Genomic DNA, 18,773 nt, shown 5'->3' on the forward strand with positions numbered 1-18,773 from the left:
AATGAAGCAACCGAATCAGCCACCTGAACTTCTTCAACGCGATGGAGAAATCAAAGCGTTTCTATTTTACTCTACCGGCCTCGACAGCTCGGAGTAAACTGCACGCCAACGACGCGACGCCGCGCCGCGCAAGACACGGCTTTTCAAAGAAAAAGCAGCAAGAGCCAAGAGGGGTGGAACGATCTTGCCATCACGAACTAGGGGGATATTCACTTTTGGGGAGGGTTGTGGGCAAAGCTGATGCCCTTCTCGATGTTGCCCTTCAAGCCTTTCACCGCAGCCTCGAGCAGGGTCTTCTCCTTGTCGGTGATGTCGCCCAGGATGTCGACCGCCTTCTCGGCGCCGTTGGGCTAGAATGGAAAGTGTTGTGTCAGCTACAGCTGGAGCTGGGGCGAGGTGTGTTTAACGTGCGGAATTGACTTACGCCAAGCTCAATGGGGACCGAGAAGAAGTCGACGCCCGTCTTCTCCGCGATCTCCTTGCCGCCCGGAACGCCGGGCAGGTACACGTAGCTGGGCTCGACCAGGCCCTTGGCGCCCTTGGCGGCCTTGAGCACCTTCTCGGCGAACCTAGAGAGCGGTTAGGATCCTGCCGCCAATCAGGACGTCTTGTCTGTCGTTTTCTGAGCTTACCGGTAGCCGGCGTACGCCATGGAGAGGGTGGCCGAGCCGAGACCGTCCTTGGCCTTGACGACCTCGTCGCCGCCAAACTGGACGCGGTTGACGAGCTTGTCGTACTGGTCGTCGGGGATCGCCACGGACGGGGTGACCTTGCTGAAGAGCGGGACGATGGTCTCGCCCGAGTGGCCACCGACCACGGGGACAGTCAGCTCATGAGGGTTGCTCTTGCCGGTGACCTCGGCGACGAAGGTCTCGGCGCGGACAATGTCGAGCGTGGTGACGCCGAAGAGGCGTCGGGCGTCGAAGACGCCCTTGGCCTTGAGCACCTCGGCCGAGATGGGCACGGTCGAGTTGACGGGGTTGGAAATGACCAGGATAAAGGCCTTGGGGGCCACCTCGGCGGCGACCTCGATGAGGCCCTTGACGATGCCGGCGTTGATGTTGAAGAGATCGTCGCGCGTCATGCCGGGCTTGCCTGGAGCAGCACTGTCAGCAGTTGGCCCGGGTCGCACATTGCAGTGGATTGTACGCACGGGGAATGCCAGCCGGGATGATGATGATGTCGGCATCCTTGAAGGCCGCCTTGGCGCCATCGTTGGCGGGGAGGTAGCCAGCAGTTTTCTATCAACACCGGCACTTGTCAGCTGCGGTTGGCGGCGCCCGGCGGTCTGCGGGCCCCTGCGTCGACTTACGGCGTTGGACGAGATGTGCGACAGGTCGGCGGCAACACCGGGCGTGTTGACGATATCGTAGAGGGCGAGCTCGTCAATGAGCGGAGAGAGCTTCAAGAGCAGCGACAGAGGCTGCCCAATACCGCCAGAGGCGCCAGCGACGACTGGCGACCGTGTTAGTGCGTCTAATATGCAAATCGCGCATTGTTGGCGCCTCCCTTACCAGCTTTGACCATTTTGGACTTGGTTGGGAAGATTGAGTGAGAGCTCGAACGGGATGCGGGGTATGGAGGGGTAAAGACCAAGGTTCAGGGTCAATTCAATGCTCGTCTAGATTGCGAAATTCCACCCAAGGCGCTCGAAGAAAATGGGATAGAAAGGTTACCTGGAAGAGGGGACACGGCGGTTTGGGTTTTGTGAGACTCGGAAGGACACGATGTTGCGATCGGTTGATCCGAGAGGAGGTTGGCCCGGTGCTCCGTCGATGTGCTTGGCGGGGTCGTGGGGCCCGCTGCGCTGCTGCTCGCGTCAGACCCGCGAAACGAAAGCTTGGAGCTGCTGCCCCACGTCGCTTCCTGCCAAAGGGGGGGAATTCCGGCTCAATTCACTTTCGTTGCAAGCGTGACAAAGCATGCATGGGAGAACCTAGGCTATGGTGGCTCGGCATGGTTTTATACGCATTTCAAGCTGCTATGATCTCTCTTCAACATTTCCAATTCCAGGATCATTGCGCTGCTGGGGGCGAGCACCAGCCTTCACAAGCCCTACTCAAGCTCTCCGATCCGCTGCCCGTGCTCCGCTGCCGATCCGAGGCCCGGCCATCGCCTCGGTCCAAGTAAGGAATCGGGCAGGACCGGAAATCGCGCCATGCTTCCACCCGACGAGTCTGCTTTGGCCGCTTATTATGGACGCAACATTCCGACATCTTATTCCGATCACTTGTATGTCGTCACGCAGTGGGTTCCAGAAAGTCCGACAGCAAGCTTGGCGCGCAGGCGCTTGTGCGCCCATTCAATTTATTCTGCCGCAACGCCGTCCCGGTTGCCAAAAAGAGCCCGCTTTGAGTGATTGGTTCTTTGGATATCAAACGCCGTGGCCGCTCCTGAACACATGACTGGCAATCCGCCCTGTCCTATTGCCCCCCATTCCGTCGTCTGTTGAACGTCCTCCCTGTGCAAGAGGGCCGCAGGCACGATCCAGCGATACAAGTGTTCCGTCTTTCCTGGCACTTCCGTCATCCCTTTACTGCTTGCCGGCAGCAGCCCTCCTGGCGGCCGCGCCTCTCAGCTTCGGCGCCGGCTCGGGCTTGGCGGGCCGCTGCCCCCGGCGGATGGCGCTGGCGCGGGCGACGGCGACTTGCCGGAGGTCGGGGCGGTAGCCGTTCTTGGCGACCTGGTTGGCAACAGCCTTGTAGGTCCTATCGATGGGATATGTCAGCAGCTCTCCCCTGTGTCTAACCGCGGCCGCGACTGCACTGACTTGCGCGCGGTCTTGTTGGCACCATAGGTGACGGTGTACAGGGACGAAGCGGGCTTGTTGACCGAAGCCGGCTTCTTGCTGATGACCCGGACGCCGCCCTTCTCGTTGGGGACGATACCGAGGGCCTGAAGGTTCCGCATTAGCTCCCAATTCCTCACCCTCTCCATCCACTCGGTAGCCGTGGTCGGACCGTCATACCTTGTCGTTGACGAAGCCCGCGTACTATCCCCGGTGTTAGCACCTATTATCGTATTATAGCTCCAAATTCGCCTTCGGTTTGTCGTACCTTGCGCGAATGCACGTTCGTCAGGTTCAGGGGGTCACGGGAGAACTGGGGAGCAGCGCCCGACTTCCTCTTGACGAGGAAGGCGTTGGAGGTGCCTGCGAGCAGAAAACAGTCAGCACCCGAGTAAGTTTTCCGGAACATGGAACCATGGCTGCTTACGGGAAATCTCCCAGATAAGGTCAGCAGAGACGTTGGACATCTTGGCGGTATGAACGTGAACAGGCTCGGCGTTCAGGATCAGGTCGTCTGCGAGTTTTCGTGATCTCGAATTTCAGAACCCAACCCAGGAATTTTGGCGCTCCGACTGTGGGCTCGCCTAACTTGCGGTTTTGGGGCTAGCACGCATTATCATCATCATCAGATAACAGATAAGCCTTCCAACCTTACGTTCATTCGTTAGCATTGAGGTTACTGCTGTGGCCCGTGCGCGCCGCGTGTTCCGCATCTGTCGGATCCTGCCAAGCAGCCCAGCTGACACACCTTCAAGAGGCTCAGCTCTGGCCCAACCAGCTCAGCTGTTGAGGTGTCTCGCCTCTTGAATGTCTCGCCATCAACTGCCAGGGCTCCTCAACTTGAGCCCCATGGCAATGCCTTGGAAGCTGCCATAGACCATCTTGACGTTTGTTTCGTTCAACTCCCTTTCTCTTTCCCGAGCCGTTTCCCGTTCGCCCATTCCCGGCGCATTCAGCCGTCCAGCACCCCCCCTCACTGCTTCGAGGCCTCCCTTACCGAGCGTGCCGGCGACCTAGTTACAAACTGCAGCCACCGGCCTGACCTCCCACGCCGGTATCCCCGTAACCGCGCGACCTCAGCTTCGCTCTTCCAAAACCCGGACAGCCCTCCCGGGCCCTTCAAACCCTACCGAAACACGCGAACGAACGATCAACCTTCCCCCCGCAAACAATGGGCTACCTCCTCTACAGCCTAATCTTCCTCGTCCTGCTCTCGGGCACGGCGCTCTTCGTCACGCGCGCCCGCTGGCTGCCGGCGGCGCAGGAGTCCCTCGCGCAGCTGCGGCGCCCGCGCTTCCCCGGCAGCGACTACCTGTACTCGCGGCTGGGGCCCGCGCCGCCGGGCTCGTTCGAGGACGACATGGAGGCCGGCCTGTCGTCGGCGACCTTCGACCTGACGGGCAACGTCGAGGGCGGCGACGGCCGGGCGGGCCTGGACGACGCGGCCAAGCGGGAGATCCTCAAGATCATGAAGAAGCGCCGGCTCAAGTTTGACGAGGCGCGCAGGGTCTACATGGAGCAGCGGTTCAGGGAGAACGGGATCGGGCCGGATGGGCGGCCGCGGGATCCGAAGTTTGTGAGCTTTTCTTAGTTGGCTTGGAAGGGGGGAAGCAACGGCCTTGTCCTTTCCTTCTTGCGGAATGCTTGCTTCGAAACTTTGGAGGGTGGGATTGTTGGGTGTGGCGAGGCGCCAACCAGTCTGTCGTTAATATTTCCTTTTGAGTGCCATATCGTTTCCTATGTCGGTAGCTACTTCCTTGGAGCGGGACTGCGAGGCGTTCAGGGTTGCGGAGTTCGTGAAGGCTTGGAGGCCCTCAAACTTGAATCCGACGAGGGAAATCCGGAGTGTGTTTAGGGAGGGAGGGAGACAGGTAAAGCACATGCCTGTTCCCCAGGCTCCTTCCCGGCACCTGCCCGATATGTATGACTTCCGCGTTCCTACAGCCAATCTCCTCCAGGAAGGCCGTATGGCTCAATGGTAGGATCGTGTGGGTGGTTCCGGGCTTGCCATCGGTCTTGCTCGATTCGAAGAAGTCCCCAGCTCGAGTCGGAGCAAAACCCCCCGGACCGAAGTTCCCAGTGGGTTTTCTTAGCTGGCTTCTCCCCCTCCCCCTCCTGGATGGGGTCTGGCCGGTGAGCTTTTGAACGAAGCAACACCCACCGAAGTTTTCGCACCGGCGGAGGGGGTTGGCCGGTGAGCTTTTTGGTCTTGGGATTTTTCGGACATTTTTGTCCTCTCCCGCGCGTCCCCAAGTGCACCTGCCTGGGCCATCGTTTGGGTTTCCTCGATCAGAGCACGGCGGAGGAGTAGGGCCGCTATCCTTTTTAAACTTTGGGCACGAATAGGCATTGTGAGCGCAATCGTTTATGGTGCTGAAGCAGTCTTGTGACCGCATGGAAGCTTTCTGGGCGGCGTGTCGCATCTCACCTTGATATACCTAGATGCTTGCAATCTCAAGACTGCGCTGGCGATGTGTTGAACTGAGCAGAGACATCACATCCGTCCTATCACCCGCCGGTACTGACGACCGCAAACGAAAAAGCAAGGTGCAAGATACATGATTTAGGCAACACCAACTCGGTTGCCCCATGCAAACCCAGAGCTTGTCCATTCTCTGTTCCTGCGGACGGCGGCAGTGTCAGCCAGCCTGCTGAGGTTAGGCCTCTCCCGCACCCCTAGAAGGAGGAGGGAGGGACAGAGATGTTGATCTTGGCGTGTTTGGTTGCAAGCGGATTTAACACTCAAAATCTTGTGGAGCGTCTAAGGGTTGGGATGTCGAGATGAGGCGGCGCAAGCCGTCCGCAGGGCGAGGAAATTGGACCACCTTTCGGCGTAGAGAGAGCCGCTAAGGCGTGCAGGATCACCAGGGACGCAGTGATATATGACGTTGGCAGATAATGAAGTAGGCAATGAGTTCAGTGAGCCTAAGCATCTTAAGATTCCAGCTACTGGTTGCCACAGCTGTCAAATTCCGGTGTCCTCAAAGCTCTCTCTTATGAGCTTTGCGCTGGTTGGCATTCTCGGCTGACTTGCTGGCTGCAAATGCCATTACACCGGCAATTGCTTGATGGCGGCGCTCTCCTGGCAAGTTAATAACGAGCTGTCAGGGAGCAAGAGGAAATAGAGGAGGGAAGTATAGATCACCGGTTCACTTTGTGTTAGTACACAGTAGACTCGCAACATCATCTCGCCATGGCTATGGCTGGGCCGGGGATTGGGGGTGGGGACGTGAAGGAAGAAATAGATAGAAGAAGAAAATAGAGAAAAAAAGGAGAAGCGCCTGGGGTGTTCTCCCGTAGGGTCATCGAATCGCAAACAAGCAGATTGTTGTCTTCGCCTGCCCCAGAAAGGGCCAAAGAGAGACACACAATGACTCCTTGGGTCTTGTTTCAACGAACTGACCAGGTTTAGTGCGCGCGGATCGGGTAGGTCTGCCACCGTTCGGACGGCATAGTACAGTCGGAGTAGTGCAGTCGTAATTGACCGACCTTAGCAGAGAACGATCGAATGGCCACCTACCTTGGTAGTATGGATCTGCGTGTTCACATGGCGATCAGTTCGAAGTCAATAGCATAGCATGCACAGAATTGGCGAAGGAGCATCGAAAAGCACAGGTGTAGTTGCAGGCCAGGGACACACCTCGATTGAGCGTTAAAGGTTCACGTTCCGCCTTTAAAGGTATAGGTACCTTATCCCTATCGGGACAGCTTTCTGGGTTGCCGAGAGTCAGGTTCGGGCCGCAAACCCTGCTTGCCAAGTCGGCCCCTCTGGGATCGGCTGGAATTCTCCGCAATTGGGCCGCACAACCCAGATCCGCAATCGCAACCCCCAAACGGACGAGATCTGGCAGAGATTCCCATGCCAACAACTCCCAGGGCTACATTAGCTACCGATCTCCTCCGCCGTTCCTGGGCTCCAGCTCTCCCGCTCCAAAACTGCCAGCGGTGACCGGCACCTCAGTCTGGGTTTCACCGCGACGTTGGCCAATGGCTGAGCTTCAGATTATCGGTGAAGGACATTGTCTGACGTACCCACCAGTACCAGAAACACACATGCATGGGTAGTGTACCAAGCACTGTGTAAGGTGATGAAGAGGCGTTGAGGCTGGGTGGTGAGTCCGGGTGCGCACGGTGCCCAGAACGGCATTCCGAGGATGTCTCAATGCACGGAGAGCATTCCGCGAGCGACGAGGGGGGCCCGATGCCAAATTTGAACCGGGAGACAACCCAACGCTACCTTAGTTACTGTAGCCGCCAGCACACAGGGGATGTCAATATTCCTCCGCGACGCGGCGTGCTCTAGTGTAGCATCAATGGTGCTGCTGCCCAAGCGTGACATGCATCACCTCCTCGGGCTGCGAAAAGGAGGCACCTGACGGCAGAGCGCCTCGTCTGGCCCGTGAGTATTCCGAGACAAACTCCAACTACTGCGTGTGCTACTGCAACTGCAGGCTGCCATCCCTCCACCTTCCACTGCATACTGAGTAATAGGGTGCTCCGTTGAGCATCGTGCATCTGCCGTACAGACAACTCGTGCAACCCGCCTCACTGGTGTGTCGCCGTACCAGAAATCGGCCAGTCGGTGCACATGCACACTCCGGAATACAGAGACTGGCAGGTACACGAGCTACCTGAAGCGAAAGTTGATTCGGAATACTCCGCGACCAAAGTTACTCGTCCGCACAACCTCCCCGGCCTTGAGCTGCCCACGCCTAGGCGTCGGTGCAAGAACAGAGCGAGCGTGAAGAGCTCGCTCGCGGGGCCGGGGAGGGGGGTGCTGGTTCGGTTTGCCAAGGCCGGCTGGCCCAGACACGTTACCCGTGCAGGGTCAACGAGTCAGGTAATTGTGCCCTCGTCACCGAAACTCAGGCGCCTACCTATGTCAGGTAGGTAAGGTATGTATTCAAATGCAGCCAGGTAGGAAAAATGCTTAAGCATCATACATTCAGGTTACTAGATTGGTGCACTACGGAATACATGCCTGTATGTACAACACCACACAGGATGTATCGTGCGTGGTAGCTTGTGGATGGATTGAGGGTTCCCGAGTTTGCGCAGATGGGTAAGGGGAAATCAATCTGACATGGAGACCAAACGCAGTGATGCCACCGAGGAAGCAAACCTGGGAGTCGGCTAACATAGAGCAGGCTCCTTCCACAACCGAAGCAGCCTTCACGTTAAACCTGGGACTGTAGATAACTAGTTACCCAATCAGGCTAATTAGAGCGGTGGCAAGTTCGTGGTATTGCTCTTGCCGAAAAGCAACGCCGGCATTGTGCGTGAACACCGAGGGCAGCCAGCGCCAATCCAAGTGGTTGGTTGTCTCTCGGGAAACGAAACGTGAGCCGGTTTTGGGGGCAACTCCGCTGATGCACCTCCGGACCCACACACCCCCACCCTCTCCTTTCATGCTAAGACAACCCTGCAGAGCGACGGGCTGGATCCACCCAGCACCCGCTTGTTGTGCAGGCGGCTTAGCTCGCCCCACCCAGTGCCGCATCTAAGCCCTGTCCCTGTCCCTGTCCCTGTCTGCTGCTGAGCTGCGGTGGGTGGCGCCTGTCGAACGTCGGGCCCATGTAGTTACCCTTTTTTTCTCGTGGAATCATTTGGTTCGCAGCCGCCCCCTCCGCTCAACTGTGGCCCCTTCCTTTTCCTCTTTCACGACACACCTGTCTTTTTTTGTGTCGGCACAATTCCCAACCACCAAAACCGCCGGCGCCCAGCAGAACGAAACCCGTCGACGACGACAACCAGCATCGCTGCACAGTCTTCGACGCCCAACCGTCTCCGGCGTGACGCGCATCTGACCCGCGCCAAGCCCTCCCAACAGGCCTGTCCGGTGCTTTTGCGCTCGTTCGCGCGGGGAGGCTGAACCTTGGGCCAGCAGCTGTTGATCTGGAAAAATTGCCCGTCATCGCCAGCCCGCCCGCTCTGCTGTCCCGCCTTTCGCACTGCTATTGCCAATCGCTGTGCCACCGCGTCTTCCATCTCTTGTCTGCATTACATTCATCGCGACACATACAGAGGGAGGGAATTATCGAGTCAAGGATTCTGACCGCGCACCATGTCGATGTATCCGGGCCATCGGGGCATGGGGAACGTGCCCCCTGCCAACGGTGTTGTCGGCCGGCTGAATGAGCTCCTCGACCAGATCCGCGCCGAATTCGAATCGCACATCCGCCAGAGCGAGACGTATGAGCATCAAAGTAAGGCCTCCCGCACCCTCCTCCGTGCGCCGCTTGCTTGATGAGTGCGAAACTGGACCGAACCGATCCTGGTCTTAGCGCTGTGTGGCCGTGGCCCGATCTCGAAAGGGGGTGCTAACTGTTCTCCGATAGTCCAAGCTCAGGTGCAGGAGATGCATGCAATTCGGGAGAAGGTTTATCAGATGGAACAGAGCCAGCTCGGCCTCAAGCAAAAGTGAGTCGATGCCTCGCGAGGCCTCCCCTTGGCTACACCACCATTCTGACGCTGTCGCGATCAGGTATGAGGAGGAGTTGGCCATCCTGCGCCAGCAGCTGGAGAGCCGCGGAGGTCCTCCGGGCCCGATGAACCCGCCTCCTCAGCACGTTGGCCCGCCCCAGCCGCCGCCGCAGATCGGTAACCCCGGGAATAATACCGTGATTGGCGCCATCCTCTCCGGCCACAACCAGGCCGGCCTGGCTCCGCCGCCTCACCCACAGCAGCAGGAGCAACAACAGCCGCCGCACATGCCTCCTGCACCCCCCGGGCTGCAGGGTCCCCCGCCCCCGCCTCCGCCGCCGTCTCAGCAGCCTCCTTTCCAGCAGCAATACCCACAGGGCCCTGCTCAGGGCGGCTTCCCTCCCCAGCCGCCTCAAAGCACCGCGTCTCCGGGGCCGGGCAGCAAGCGAGCCATTGGTAGACCCCCCGCGGCCGGCCCGGCTACCCCGCAAATCAACACGCCGGTCCCGTACACCGGGCCTGGCCAGTCTCCCCAGGTTCCCACTCATCCCACGCCGGACCATGCGCGGATGGCGCAGCATGCCCCTCCGCCGCCGCCTCCTCCCCATATTACCAACGTGCTGGTCGACCTCGATCCGGAGCGCTTGCCCAACCACATCAAGAAAGTTAGGGAAGACTGGTGGGTCATCTTCAACCAATCTGTGCCCCGGGTGCTCGACGTGGATCTCCTGCACACCCTCCAGCACGAGAGCGTCGTTTGCTGCGTGAGGTTCAGCCACGATGGAAAGTATGTCGCGACGGGTTGCAACCGGTCGGCGCAGATCTACGATGTCGCCACGGGCGAGAAGATCTGCGTGCTCCAGGACGAAAGTATCGACTTGAACGGCGACCTGTACATCAGGAGCGTCTGTTTCAGCCCGGATGGAAAGTACCTCGCCACTGGCGCCGAGGACAAGCTGATCCGAGTGAGTTGGGCCCTGGTAGATGCGCATGTGCGACTGCAGACGGACATGCTAACCTTTGTCCAGGTCTGGGATATTCAAACGAGACAGATCCGCACCACCTTCGCCGGCCACGATCAGGACATCTACTCTCTCGATTTTGCCCGCGATGGACGCACCATCGCCTCCGGCAGCGGCGACCGCACCGTCAGGATCTGGGATGTCGACTCGGGCACTTGCCAGCTCACGCTCACCATAGAGGACGGCGTGACGACCGTGGCAATCTCCCCCGACACCAAGCTCGTTGCTGCTGGCTCGCTGGACAAGAGCGTCAGGGTTTGGGACATCAAACAAGGCTATCTCCTGGAGCGCTTGGAGGGCCCGGACGGCCACAAGGACAGCGTCTACAGCGTCGCCTTTTCGCCGAACGCGCGCGAGCTTGTCAGCGGCAGCTTGGACAAGACCATCAAGATGTGGGAGCTGAACACGTCGCGGCCGCTGCCCCACAACCAGCAGCCGCCGCTCAAGGGCGGGCGCTGCATCAAGACATTTGAGGGTCACCGGGTATGTCTGGCTCAGCGCCGCATCCACATCTCCCCCAAGTCCTGGCAATACTAACTAACGCTCGACGCAGGATTTCGTCCTCAGCGTCGCGCTCACGCCCGATTCCGAGTGGGTGCTTTCCGGCTCCAAGGACCGCGGCGTTCAGTTCTGGGACCCCAAGACGGGCCAGACGCAGCTCATGCTGCAGGGCCACAAGAACTCGGTCATCTCCGTCGCGCCCAGCCCCGTGGCCACGCCGGCCGGCGGCTACTTTGCCACGGGCTCGGGCGACATGAAGGCGCGCATCTGGTCTTACACTCGTCTCGACCGGCGATAGGTGCAGCCGGTGAGGAGCGACGCCGTGTTCGATGTGCTCGGAGATCCTCGCAACGATGCGGTCGCTTGGCTCCGTCGTTGGGCGCAGAACCGTAAACGAGAGATACAACGAGAGACGGAGACAAGTAAGGATGGGGGAAACTAAGCCTGGATCTGGAAGCCGACATCGCGGGGGTAGCAAGTAGGTTCGGGAAATTTTTGTCTCTTGAAAGAGCGGTCCCTCAATGTCGAACTCAACCGGGGAAAATTGAACCGGGTGGTTTGAACGATGTTGGGGAGGCGGCAAGGGGGCGGATTCCCTTCTGGATGTCGCGGCGTCAGGATTGGGCTTGGAGAAATATTCTTCCATTGATTGGATGGGTGGATGGATGGACGGGGATAACTTGTTGTCAGTTTTGTCCTGTCTCAATTTGTTGTCTCTTTTGCTATCATGTTGTCCTTTATGCTGTTTAGCTCCCGGATCCTCTCCCCCCTTGTATGGCTACGATACAGTGCCCTGCTACTCCTTGTAAGGCGGCTCTAATTTGAACGCTTTTAAAGTGTTGGCCGTTTTGGGGCTGGTGTGGGCTTGCCTGTATGTTTTGGGGAGAAGATGAGGCTTATGTACCAGAACATCGTGCCGTGGTAAATGGGCCCCTCAACCAACCCTCCGTCCCTCAGTGTCACCAACGACCATCCACCGGCACACGGCCTTATAAGCGAAACATGCTAACTAACCAGTGCGCCTACTCCGTTTTCATACCGGCCTAGTTTACCTGTCGGTTGGTGCACCACGTCCATGGTCGAAGGTACTCACAGAATCAGCAACATGATATTATATATAATACGTAGGTATATAACAGACCGATCCGTGCTTGCATGGTATGTGATAATCAGCGCGATGCGCGCTACAGTCCGCTAAAGATATCGTCAAACTCGTCCCCCTTCCTCCGCTTCTTCGTCTTCTTCTTCTGGGGCTTGGGATTGCGCTTCTTGTCATCGTCCAGCCCGGCGAAAATGTCGTCGAATTCGTCCCCGCCTACTCCGTCTCCTTCTTTTTCTTCTCTTCCTTCACCTGTTCCTTCTCCTCTTCCTTCTCCTCCTAGCCGCCGTCCTTCCTCTGGCTCTGTCCTAGGTCGCTTGCTGCTCTTGGCAGTCTGTGGCGCCGCCGTTTGTGTTATTGTGCTGGGTTTTGCTGTTGCTTTTGCTTTTGTGTTTGGCAGTGGGCTTAGTAATGCGCCCGCCCTGGCGGTGTTGCTCTGTGTTGGTACAACAGTTGGAGGCGCTGGCGACGGTGGCGCTGGGGTAGTTGAGGTCGGGATTGGGGTTGATGATGTTCGCGCGCCTGCGGTGGTGGGAGTCGCGTCCCGCTCGGTGGAAAACATCACCTCCTCGCGCGAGACGGCCACGCCCATGTCGGTGTCGCGGCCCTTGTCGTCGGCTGCGGAGAAGATTGGCGCCTTGCTGCCAAGCTCGGGCTCGTCAGACTCGACAAGTGTGGTGGTGTCTTTGGGTGGTGGTGGAGCGAATGGCGCGACGGCCGTGTCCACCTGCGCGAGGATGCCGAGCAGCATCAGGCCGAGGTGGGCGAACTGGCGGTCGGCGGTGAGCTGGGTGAAAGCGCTGCGCGGGCGGCCGGGCGGGTTAGCCAACATCGTGTCCAACAACATGTTGCGAGAAACAGAAACAACACGGCAAAACCCACAGATAGGCCCCCGGCCCCAGCCGCCACCGCAAATACTCAGCTCGCTTCCTCACCACCTCATTCCCCTTCTCCCCATCCCCTCTCCCACCTCGCCTTGGCGGCTCGCCCGCTTTGCCCAGCACCCCCTTCAACAGCGAAACCCTCTCCCTCTCCCTCTCCCGCGCCCTCCTCCTCTCGTTAGCCCTCGCCAGGCGCTCCGCCTCTGCGACCCCGTCCTCCAGCTCCCGCAGCATCTTGCGCACGTGCCGCCGCAGCATGTCGGCCTGCGCCCACCACTTGGACAGGCGGTGCTGGTTCTTGTTGCGGTGGTGGAAGCGCTCGAGCAGCTCGAGCGCGGGCGCGAGGGACGCGATGGCTGCGTTGAGCGCTGCGGGGTCGAGCGTCGGGGGCGTCTCATGGGCGCCGGGTTGGGGTGGGAGGGACATCGTGTGAGTGAGTGAGTGATGGCTGACCGATGCGGTCGGGAGATGGTGAGTGAGTGAGAAGAGGAGGGATGGGTTGTGCTTGATAAGAGACAAAAAATTAAGAAGAAGTTGAGGAGCGATGCATAAGGACTATGGAGTTTGACATGAGTGAGAAAACTGCTGTTTTGGTCCTAAGGTTGAGGTGCCTCAAGGTCTGAAAGTTTGACATCGAAGTGTGAAAAGGATATGGCTGTTCATTCAGTGTGCTGTGTAAGTGTGAGTGCTGCCGTATTCCGTAACGGAGGAATTTCCGGGCACAACGGGTGAGCGGGTGAGCGTATCAGCGGGTTAGGGTTGAACACGGGACACCGCTCCAGGGTCTCTGTCCATGTAGGGAATATTCCGTACATGTTAACTGCTTGCTCGATAAAGGAGATATTGATACATTGAAGCGCATACCCTAGGAGTTGAGCCGTTGCGAAGATATATCTGACGGCCATAACCACCGCTTGCCTGCAGGAACCTATACATGCGTGGCATGCCAAACCGACGCTCACCGACTTCCTTTGTGACACCCGTCCATGACAAAACAATGTTTATGCTATTACCCTTTTGAGAGACCACCGCCGCAACAACCATGGCGAGAGAATACACTTCGTAAAAGACACAAGCAACCACCGCCGCTCAGCCAAGCCACAGCCGACACTAACAAACCCTCACCCCGCAAATCTCCAAACCCTTCGTCTCGACATGCGCCCGGCGCGAGAAATACCTAGCCGACAGCTCCCTAACGAAGGCCGCGTCCGCCTGGCTCCAAACATCCAGCCCCATGGCCGCCAGCGCCTCGCTATCGACTCTCACCCAGCCCCTGCTCGTGCTCCCGCCCCCGGCCGGCCCGGCGGCGCCCAGCAACCGCGCCTGCTCTTCCGGATGCCCGCCACGGCGGCGGTGGTCCTCCGCCCCCTGGCCCAGCCCCGCCGGCCCGTCAAAGTCGGCGCCGGTGTCCACGTCCACGTCCAAGAGGTCGTCCTCGTCCGACGAGTCGACAATGTCCGCCAGCACGGACAACAGCGAGGTCGTCAGACGGTGGAAGTACGCCACCACGGCAAGCTCGACGCGCGCCTGGGCTTCCTCTTCCTCCTCCTCCTGCTCCTGCCGTTCTTCCTGCTCCTCCTCGTCATCCCCACCGTGCTCACTGCCGTCGACGGCAGGCTCCCCACCACGCTCATCACCAGCACCATCATGCCCCGCAGCGGCACCAGCCAACTCATCCACCGTCCCCGCACCACTCGTCCCACCCCTGGCGAAACTAGACGACCGCCTCCGGCGCTGCTGCGGCGCCCCCATAACGGGCGACTCCGCAGACAGCGGCGGGGCGAGGTCGGCAAGCAGGGCGGCGTCGCGGCTCTGCTCGTCGACCTCGTCGCCGTGGCGCTTCTCGCCGGCCGAGGCCCACCACATGAAGCCGTTGTAGGCGAGCGCCGCCCAGGTGGTGGGCTCGACGATCGCGTCCGTATCGTCGCCGCTCTCGGGGGCGATTGCTGCTGCTGCTGTGGATGATAGTGAGCCCACGGTAGGCGGGCGGTCTCCGGCGGCGGCGCCGGAGGCTGTCCCCGAGCGGGAGGAGCCGGCGGGTTTCCTGGAGAGGCGGATGGCTGGGGTTGTCGGGGCGGGAGAGTCGCTCGCTTCGGAGCGGGGGCTGCGCGGGTTGGGAGGTGGTGGGGGAGGGTGAGAGGGAGCGTGGGTGTGGTGTGATGCGGCGAGGCGCGCGAGGCCGAGGCGGAGGGAGCGGAAACGGCGCAGGTCGCGCTGCGTGGCCTTCACGGGCACGCCCTTGGGGCATTCGACCGTAGGCCAGACGCGCTGCTTCGCATTGGCGGAGTAAGGCGGCGGCATGGTGATGAGCATGTCCCAGAGGCCCTCCTTCATGGCGAGGATGCTGTCGGTCGTGCAGGCGACCCATCCCGAACCGGTGTCATCAATGCTGCCGGCCCCGTCGGGATTATCGCCTCGCGCGGGCCGCTTCAATGCGGCCTGGTGCTCGAGCAGATAGGATATGTCATGTACGCCAATAGTGAAGAGTGGTCGGAGCCGCTGAACCGGGGCCGAGGGCTCTATTACGTCGCAAACAGACAGGGGTATATTGGACAGGACCGAGATATCATACACTAGGGATAGGTTAGTTGCGAATGATCAACATCAAGGTGCATGGCAGCACCTACCAAAGTTGCACACCTCATGCACGGGGGCATGGCAGGAAATCAAGATACGCTTGCGCAGCAGCGCAGCGCGGTGGATAGGAAAGATCAATGGGCCGAACGTGTCCAGCAGCGATGTGAGGCTCCAAGCAGGGTGGAAAGGCGAGAGCCGGTGACCGGGCGGGACCAGCGCTGTGCCGTCCGAGGCGGAGCGATTCCTGGCATGTCCACGGCCGAGTCCCGGGCGGCTCGCCTTGATGCTGAGGACGGGCGACTCAAGCGGGGTGTCTTTCAGCGGCTGCAGCGCCGTCGTCTCGCGCACTCCGTGCTTGTCCCAGTAGTCCTCCAGCAGCTGCGTCTGCTTGCGGTCGGCGGCGAGTTGGGCGGCGATCTCCTTCAAGCCCTCGGCGTGGCGCCAGGCCCTCCCGAGGCGGCCGTAGCTGAGGGGCACCAGCACGCCGACGGCGATCATGCGGGCGTGACGTGTCTCCTCCTCATCGGTCGGGGTGTTGACGAAGGCGCTGAGGCCGGCGTGGCCGCCATCGTGGACAAAGTAGATGAGGTCGTCGGGCACGGTGTGGAGGCCGGACGGCAGGCTCTTGTACTCGACGGTACCCTCCAGCTCAAGCCCCGGCGCGGCCCGCTTCCAGACAATGGTGTAGCCGGCCTTGACGTCGAAGTCGATCAGGAACAGGGCCGAGACGGGCGGCAGATCGGCGGGAACGACGGGCGAGGGCGGCGGCAGGCGGACCGAGAGGGGGGGCTGCCCGCGACGGGATGCGGCCATGGCGGCAGCTAGGGCGTGACCCAAAAAGCACAGCCACGTTCGGTTTTCGAGAGAGAGAGAGCGCGAATGATTAGGACAGCGACAGCTAAGGTAGGGAGCGACTCGGGAGCGGCTAGGGGAATCGTGAGCGTTGTCGCGTCGGCGCAACCATGATCGTGGAGCCGCGCCGTCGGATTGGTGCAGCAAGAATTGAGATGCCTGCTGCGCGGCTGTTGGGGTTGTCGGGCGCACGCGAGCTGGCCGGCGCGGGACTCAGGTTCGTGTGGAAGAAGCTGCACTCCAATGTCGCGTCGGCTCTTGGACGCGGGAGGATTGACTGGGACTCATGTGTGAAGGAAGGTGACGGTGTCCCACTTGCCTGTCAGTTCTGGTATCCCTTCTGGCCTGGCGTGGGTGAACTGCGGCAAATTGCTGGGGGCGGCCGCGCTCGCCATTACAGGTGCAGGGGCTGGAGTGGCATGATATCCGATGGCATTTACCTTATAAATGCGGATTACCGGGTAAGGTTACCTCGGGAGTTAAGATTAACTCGTTCACACACCGCACACAGTATTCCGGACCTCTACTACTCAAGTGTAGCAGCATATGATGACTGCCTGTCTTCCGACGGTTACTGGGTTTACTGCTTCCGGAGTATCGTGTAATGCCTCGTCAACTTTAGGTCGGAGGCTGCTGCCTTCGCAGACCGTCTTGTTGAGAACGCACCTTGACTTGTATATTGCATCGTATCTATGGCACAATGGAAGCCCGGGCCGCCCACGTCATCCCACTTTGTTCGCCCAGCAAACCGGGTCGCCGGGTCTGTTAACCCGGCATTTTGAGAATGCTCCATATCCGCAGCGCTTGGCGACCATTCCAATGCTCTCAGAGAGTTGTTAAACCGTGGAAGAACACTCTGGAATACAACACGGCAAGATCGCCTCGGAGCCAGGGGATCTTTCAGGTTCGCCCGTAAACACCAGCTGAGGAAGATCCGTACAGGTTCCGTCTTCCAGAAGCGGCATCCCATGATGCCAAGTTGTTCAGCAGTGTCCTGTCGTCCGTCCTCGTTGCGCGGGAGGAGGCCCACAGGGTCCTCAACCTCGGAAGGAGCCTGGCGGGTCATTGGGGCGTTTGCCGACCAATCACGGCAGCCAGCGGGCCACCATGCCGCCCACCCCGCGTCAAGCCCGCCCGCATGCCCAGGGCGACCCTATCCCAACATTTTTCAGCAGCGGGAGTTTATGGCAGCGGGTCACCCGCACCATACCTCTGGAATACTTTCTCAGGCCGGTGACCCAGGAACATGACTGTCCCATTGCATCTTTGCTAACTCCCGTCATCACCCCATCACCGCCGGGAGAGGGAAAAAGGGGACCTGTCCCATCCATCGGCTGCCTGGGGGTGAAACGCGCAACTTGCTCCCCACCGCCCGCCGAGCCACGGGTCGTTGTCGAGCCGGGTCGACCGTTGCAAAACACACCCCGCTCGCAGCCACCGCCTGAGCGATCGCTTTAGAGAGTGCCACCGCTCGTCTCGTCCCATCCTCTCTGCGCCCGTGCCTGGCTGCAGCCATTTACGGACGGTGCTGCAGCCTGCGACGTCAACTCACGGCCTCCCCTCCCGAAATCTGCACCAGACTCCCGTCCTGCCAACCCGCGCTCTTTATTCAAAAATGGCGGCCTTTCTCTCGTACGTCGGTAACGTTGTTGCCGGCTACATCGCCTTGACATTGTTCTTCTATCTCCTGTCGGTCGTGATCCCTAAAGCCGCTTTCGTGGCCCGCTCGCTCGCCGCCTACCTCTCGTTGATCGTCTGCTCGCTCTACGGCGTTGTCGCCTCGATCGTGCTCCGCCTCACCGGCTACCATCAGCTGTCGCAGTGGACCGTGGCCCGCAGCTTCAAGTACACAATGCGCCTCACAACCGGGGTGACCTTCGAGGTGCAAGACCCCCACGGCCACCTCGACAACATCCGCCCGGCTGTCTTCATCGGAAACCACCAGACTGAGCTTGACGTGCTGATGCTGGGCTGCATGTTCCCCAAGTACTGCAGCGTGACGGCCAAGTCGTCGCTGAAGAAGACCCCGTTCCTCGGCTGGTTCATGTCCCTCTCCGGCAGCATCTTCATCAACCGCTCCAACACCCACGACGCCCGCGAGGCCATGCGCGGCGCCGCCGACGAGATCCGCAATAAGCGCCAGAGCGTCTACATGTTCCCCGAGGGCACCCGCAGCTACGCCAAGGAACCCATGCTGCTGCCCTTCAAGAAGGGCGCCTTCCACCTCGCCGTCCAGGCCCAGGTGCCCATCGTGCCCGTCGTCGTTGCCAACTACAGCCACATTTTCTGGATCAAGGGGCTGGTGTTCAAGTCCGGCCGGATCCCCTGCAAGGGTGGGTGCTGCCCTGTTCCTTCTCCATTCGACTGTTGGCTAACTGCCCCCACCCGCAGTCCTCGACCCGATTCCCACGACCGGCCTTACCGCCGCCGATGTCGACGAGCTGACGAGGTCCACCCGCGAGCTGATGCTCAGGGAGCTCATCGACTTGACGAAGAAGGCGCCTGGGCGGCCTGCCACCCCCGGGAATGGCCAGTCAAACGGGGTCGCCAAAGCCATGAACGGCGAGACGAGGGACTCTTCCTAGCTTCGCCGTCCTCGATGTGAGCGCCGCGCTCCCTGAATCACAGCT

The 18,773-nt window shown here is 60.1% G+C and overlaps 7 protein-coding genes across 7 annotated transcripts; 3 read left to right on the forward strand and 4 right to left on the reverse strand.

The window, feature by feature from the left end:
- Window position 1: 1 nt before the first annotated feature.
- THITE_2120059 (uncharacterized protein) lies at window positions 2-1,747 on the reverse strand. The gene is made up of 6 exons (XM_003655818.1): window positions 1,515-1,747; window positions 1,313-1,455; window positions 1,154-1,241; window positions 633-1,095; window positions 425-569; window positions 2-350 (listed from the first exon to the last, which is right to left on the reverse strand). Exons 1-6 carry the CDS (start codon window positions 1,525-1,527, stop codon window positions 210-212), a joined length of 993 nt encoding a protein of 330 aa, XP_003655866.1. The 5' UTR covers window positions 1,528-1,747; the 3' UTR covers window positions 2-209.
- Window positions 1,748-2,331: 584 nt separating this feature from the next.
- On the reverse strand, window positions 2,332-3,433 carry THITE_2120064 (uncharacterized protein). The gene is made up of 5 exons (XM_003655819.1): window positions 3,216-3,433; window positions 3,057-3,151; window positions 2,969-2,992; window positions 2,771-2,895; window positions 2,332-2,708 (listed from the first exon to the last, which is right to left on the reverse strand). Exons 1-5 carry the CDS (start codon window positions 3,253-3,255, stop codon window positions 2,534-2,536), a joined length of 459 nt encoding a protein of 152 aa, XP_003655867.1. The 5' UTR covers window positions 3,256-3,433; the 3' UTR covers window positions 2,332-2,533.
- A 344-nt stretch (window positions 3,434-3,777) lies between these two features.
- On the forward strand, window positions 3,778-4,490 carry THITE_2120068 (uncharacterized protein). Its single transcript, XM_003655820.1, has one exon. It carries the CDS (start codon window positions 3,960-3,962, stop codon window positions 4,377-4,379), a length of 420 nt encoding a protein of 139 aa, XP_003655868.1. The 5' UTR covers window positions 3,778-3,959; the 3' UTR covers window positions 4,380-4,490.
- A 4,219-nt stretch (window positions 4,491-8,709) lies between these two features.
- Window positions 8,710-12,076, forward strand: THITE_2120070 (uncharacterized protein). The gene is made up of 6 exons (XM_003655821.1): window positions 8,710-8,994; window positions 9,127-9,208; window positions 9,273-10,176; window positions 10,240-10,716; window positions 10,787-11,419; window positions 11,782-12,076. The coding sequence occupies exons 1-5, from the start codon at window positions 8,853-8,855 to the stop codon at window positions 11,030-11,032; spliced, it is 1,851 nt and encodes a 616-aa protein (XP_003655869.1). The 5' UTR covers window positions 8,710-8,852; the 3' UTR covers window positions 11,033-11,419; window positions 11,782-12,076.
- Window positions 12,077-12,637: 561 nt separating this feature from the next.
- On the reverse strand, window positions 12,638-13,383 carry THITE_2120077 (uncharacterized protein). The gene has a single exon (XM_003655822.1). It carries the CDS (start codon window positions 13,138-13,140, stop codon window positions 12,655-12,657), a length of 486 nt encoding a protein of 161 aa, XP_003655870.1. The 5' UTR covers window positions 13,141-13,383; the 3' UTR covers window positions 12,638-12,654.
- A 338-nt stretch (window positions 13,384-13,721) lies between these two features.
- On the reverse strand, window positions 13,722-16,643 carry THITE_2120078 (uncharacterized protein). Its single transcript, XM_003655823.1, has 2 exons — window positions 15,342-16,643; window positions 13,722-15,287 (listed from the first exon to the last, which is right to left on the reverse strand). The coding sequence occupies exons 1-2, from the start codon at window positions 16,102-16,104 to the stop codon at window positions 13,825-13,827; spliced, it is 2,226 nt and encodes a 741-aa protein (XP_003655871.1). The 5' UTR covers window positions 16,105-16,643; the 3' UTR covers window positions 13,722-13,824.
- A 973-nt stretch (window positions 16,644-17,616) lies between these two features.
- On the forward strand, window positions 17,617-18,757 carry THITE_2120080 (uncharacterized protein). Its single transcript, XM_003655824.1, has one exon. It carries the CDS (start codon window positions 17,759-17,761, stop codon window positions 18,746-18,748), a length of 990 nt encoding a protein of 329 aa, XP_003655872.1. The 5' UTR covers window positions 17,617-17,758; the 3' UTR covers window positions 18,749-18,757.
- Window positions 18,758-18,773: the final 16 nt, after the last annotated feature.

Source organism: Thermothielavioides terrestris, chromosome 4 (genome assembly GCF_000226115.1).
Source record: "Thermothielavioides terrestris NRRL 8126 chromosome 4, complete sequence".
NCBI lineage: Eukaryota > Fungi > Ascomycota > Sordariomycetes > Sordariales > Chaetomiaceae > Thermothielavioides > Thermothielavioides terrestris.

Coding starts and splice junctions, on each gene's coding strand:
- THITE_2120068 (XM_003655820.1), top strand. CDS start 3,960: ATGGGCTACCTCCTCTACAGCCTAATCTTCCTCGTCCTGCTCTCGGGC.
- THITE_2120059 (XM_003655818.1), bottom strand. Junction 1,242..1,312: donor CGCACATCTCGTCCAACGCC/GTAAGTCGACGC, acceptor CGGTGTTGATAG/AAAACTGCTGGCTACCTCCC. Junction 351..424: donor CGGTCCCCATTGAGCTTGGC/GTAAGTCAATTC, acceptor TTTCCATTCTAG/CCCAACGGCGCCGAGAAGGC.
- THITE_2120077 (XM_003655822.1), bottom strand. CDS start 13,140: ATGTCCCTCCCACCCCAACCCGGCGCCCATGAGACGCCCCCGACGCTC.
- THITE_2120070 (XM_003655821.1), top strand. CDS start 8,853: ATGTCGATGTATCCGGGCCATCGGGGCATGGGGAACGTGCCCCCTGCC. Junction 9,209..9,272: donor CAGCTCGGCCTCAAGCAAAA/GTGAGTCGATGC, acceptor TGTCGCGATCAG/GTATGAGGAGGAGTTGGCCA. Junction 10,717..10,786: donor AGACATTTGAGGGTCACCGG/GTATGTCTGGCT, acceptor CGCTCGACGCAG/GATTTCGTCCTCAGCGTCGC.
- THITE_2120080 (XM_003655824.1), top strand. CDS start 17,759: ATGGCGGCCTTTCTCTCGTACGTCGGTAACGTTGTTGCCGGCTACATC.
- THITE_2120078 (XM_003655823.1), bottom strand. CDS start 16,104: ATGGCCGCATCCCGTCGCGGGCAGCCCCCCCTCTCGGTCCGCCTGCCG. Junction 15,288..15,341: donor GCATGAGGTGTGCAACTTTG/GTAGGTGCTGCC, acceptor ACCTATCCCTAG/TGTATGATATCTCGGTCCTG.
- THITE_2120064 (XM_003655819.1), bottom strand. CDS start 3,255: ATGTCCAACGTCTCTGCTGACCTTATCTGGGAGATTTCCC. Junction 2,993..3,056: donor CGAACGTGCATTCGCGCAAG/GTACGACAAACC, acceptor CACCGGGGATAG/TACGCGGGCTTCGTCAACGA. Junction 2,896..2,968: donor CGGGCTTCGTCAACGACAAG/GTATGACGGTCC, acceptor CGGAACCTTCAG/GCCCTCGGTATCGTCCCCAA.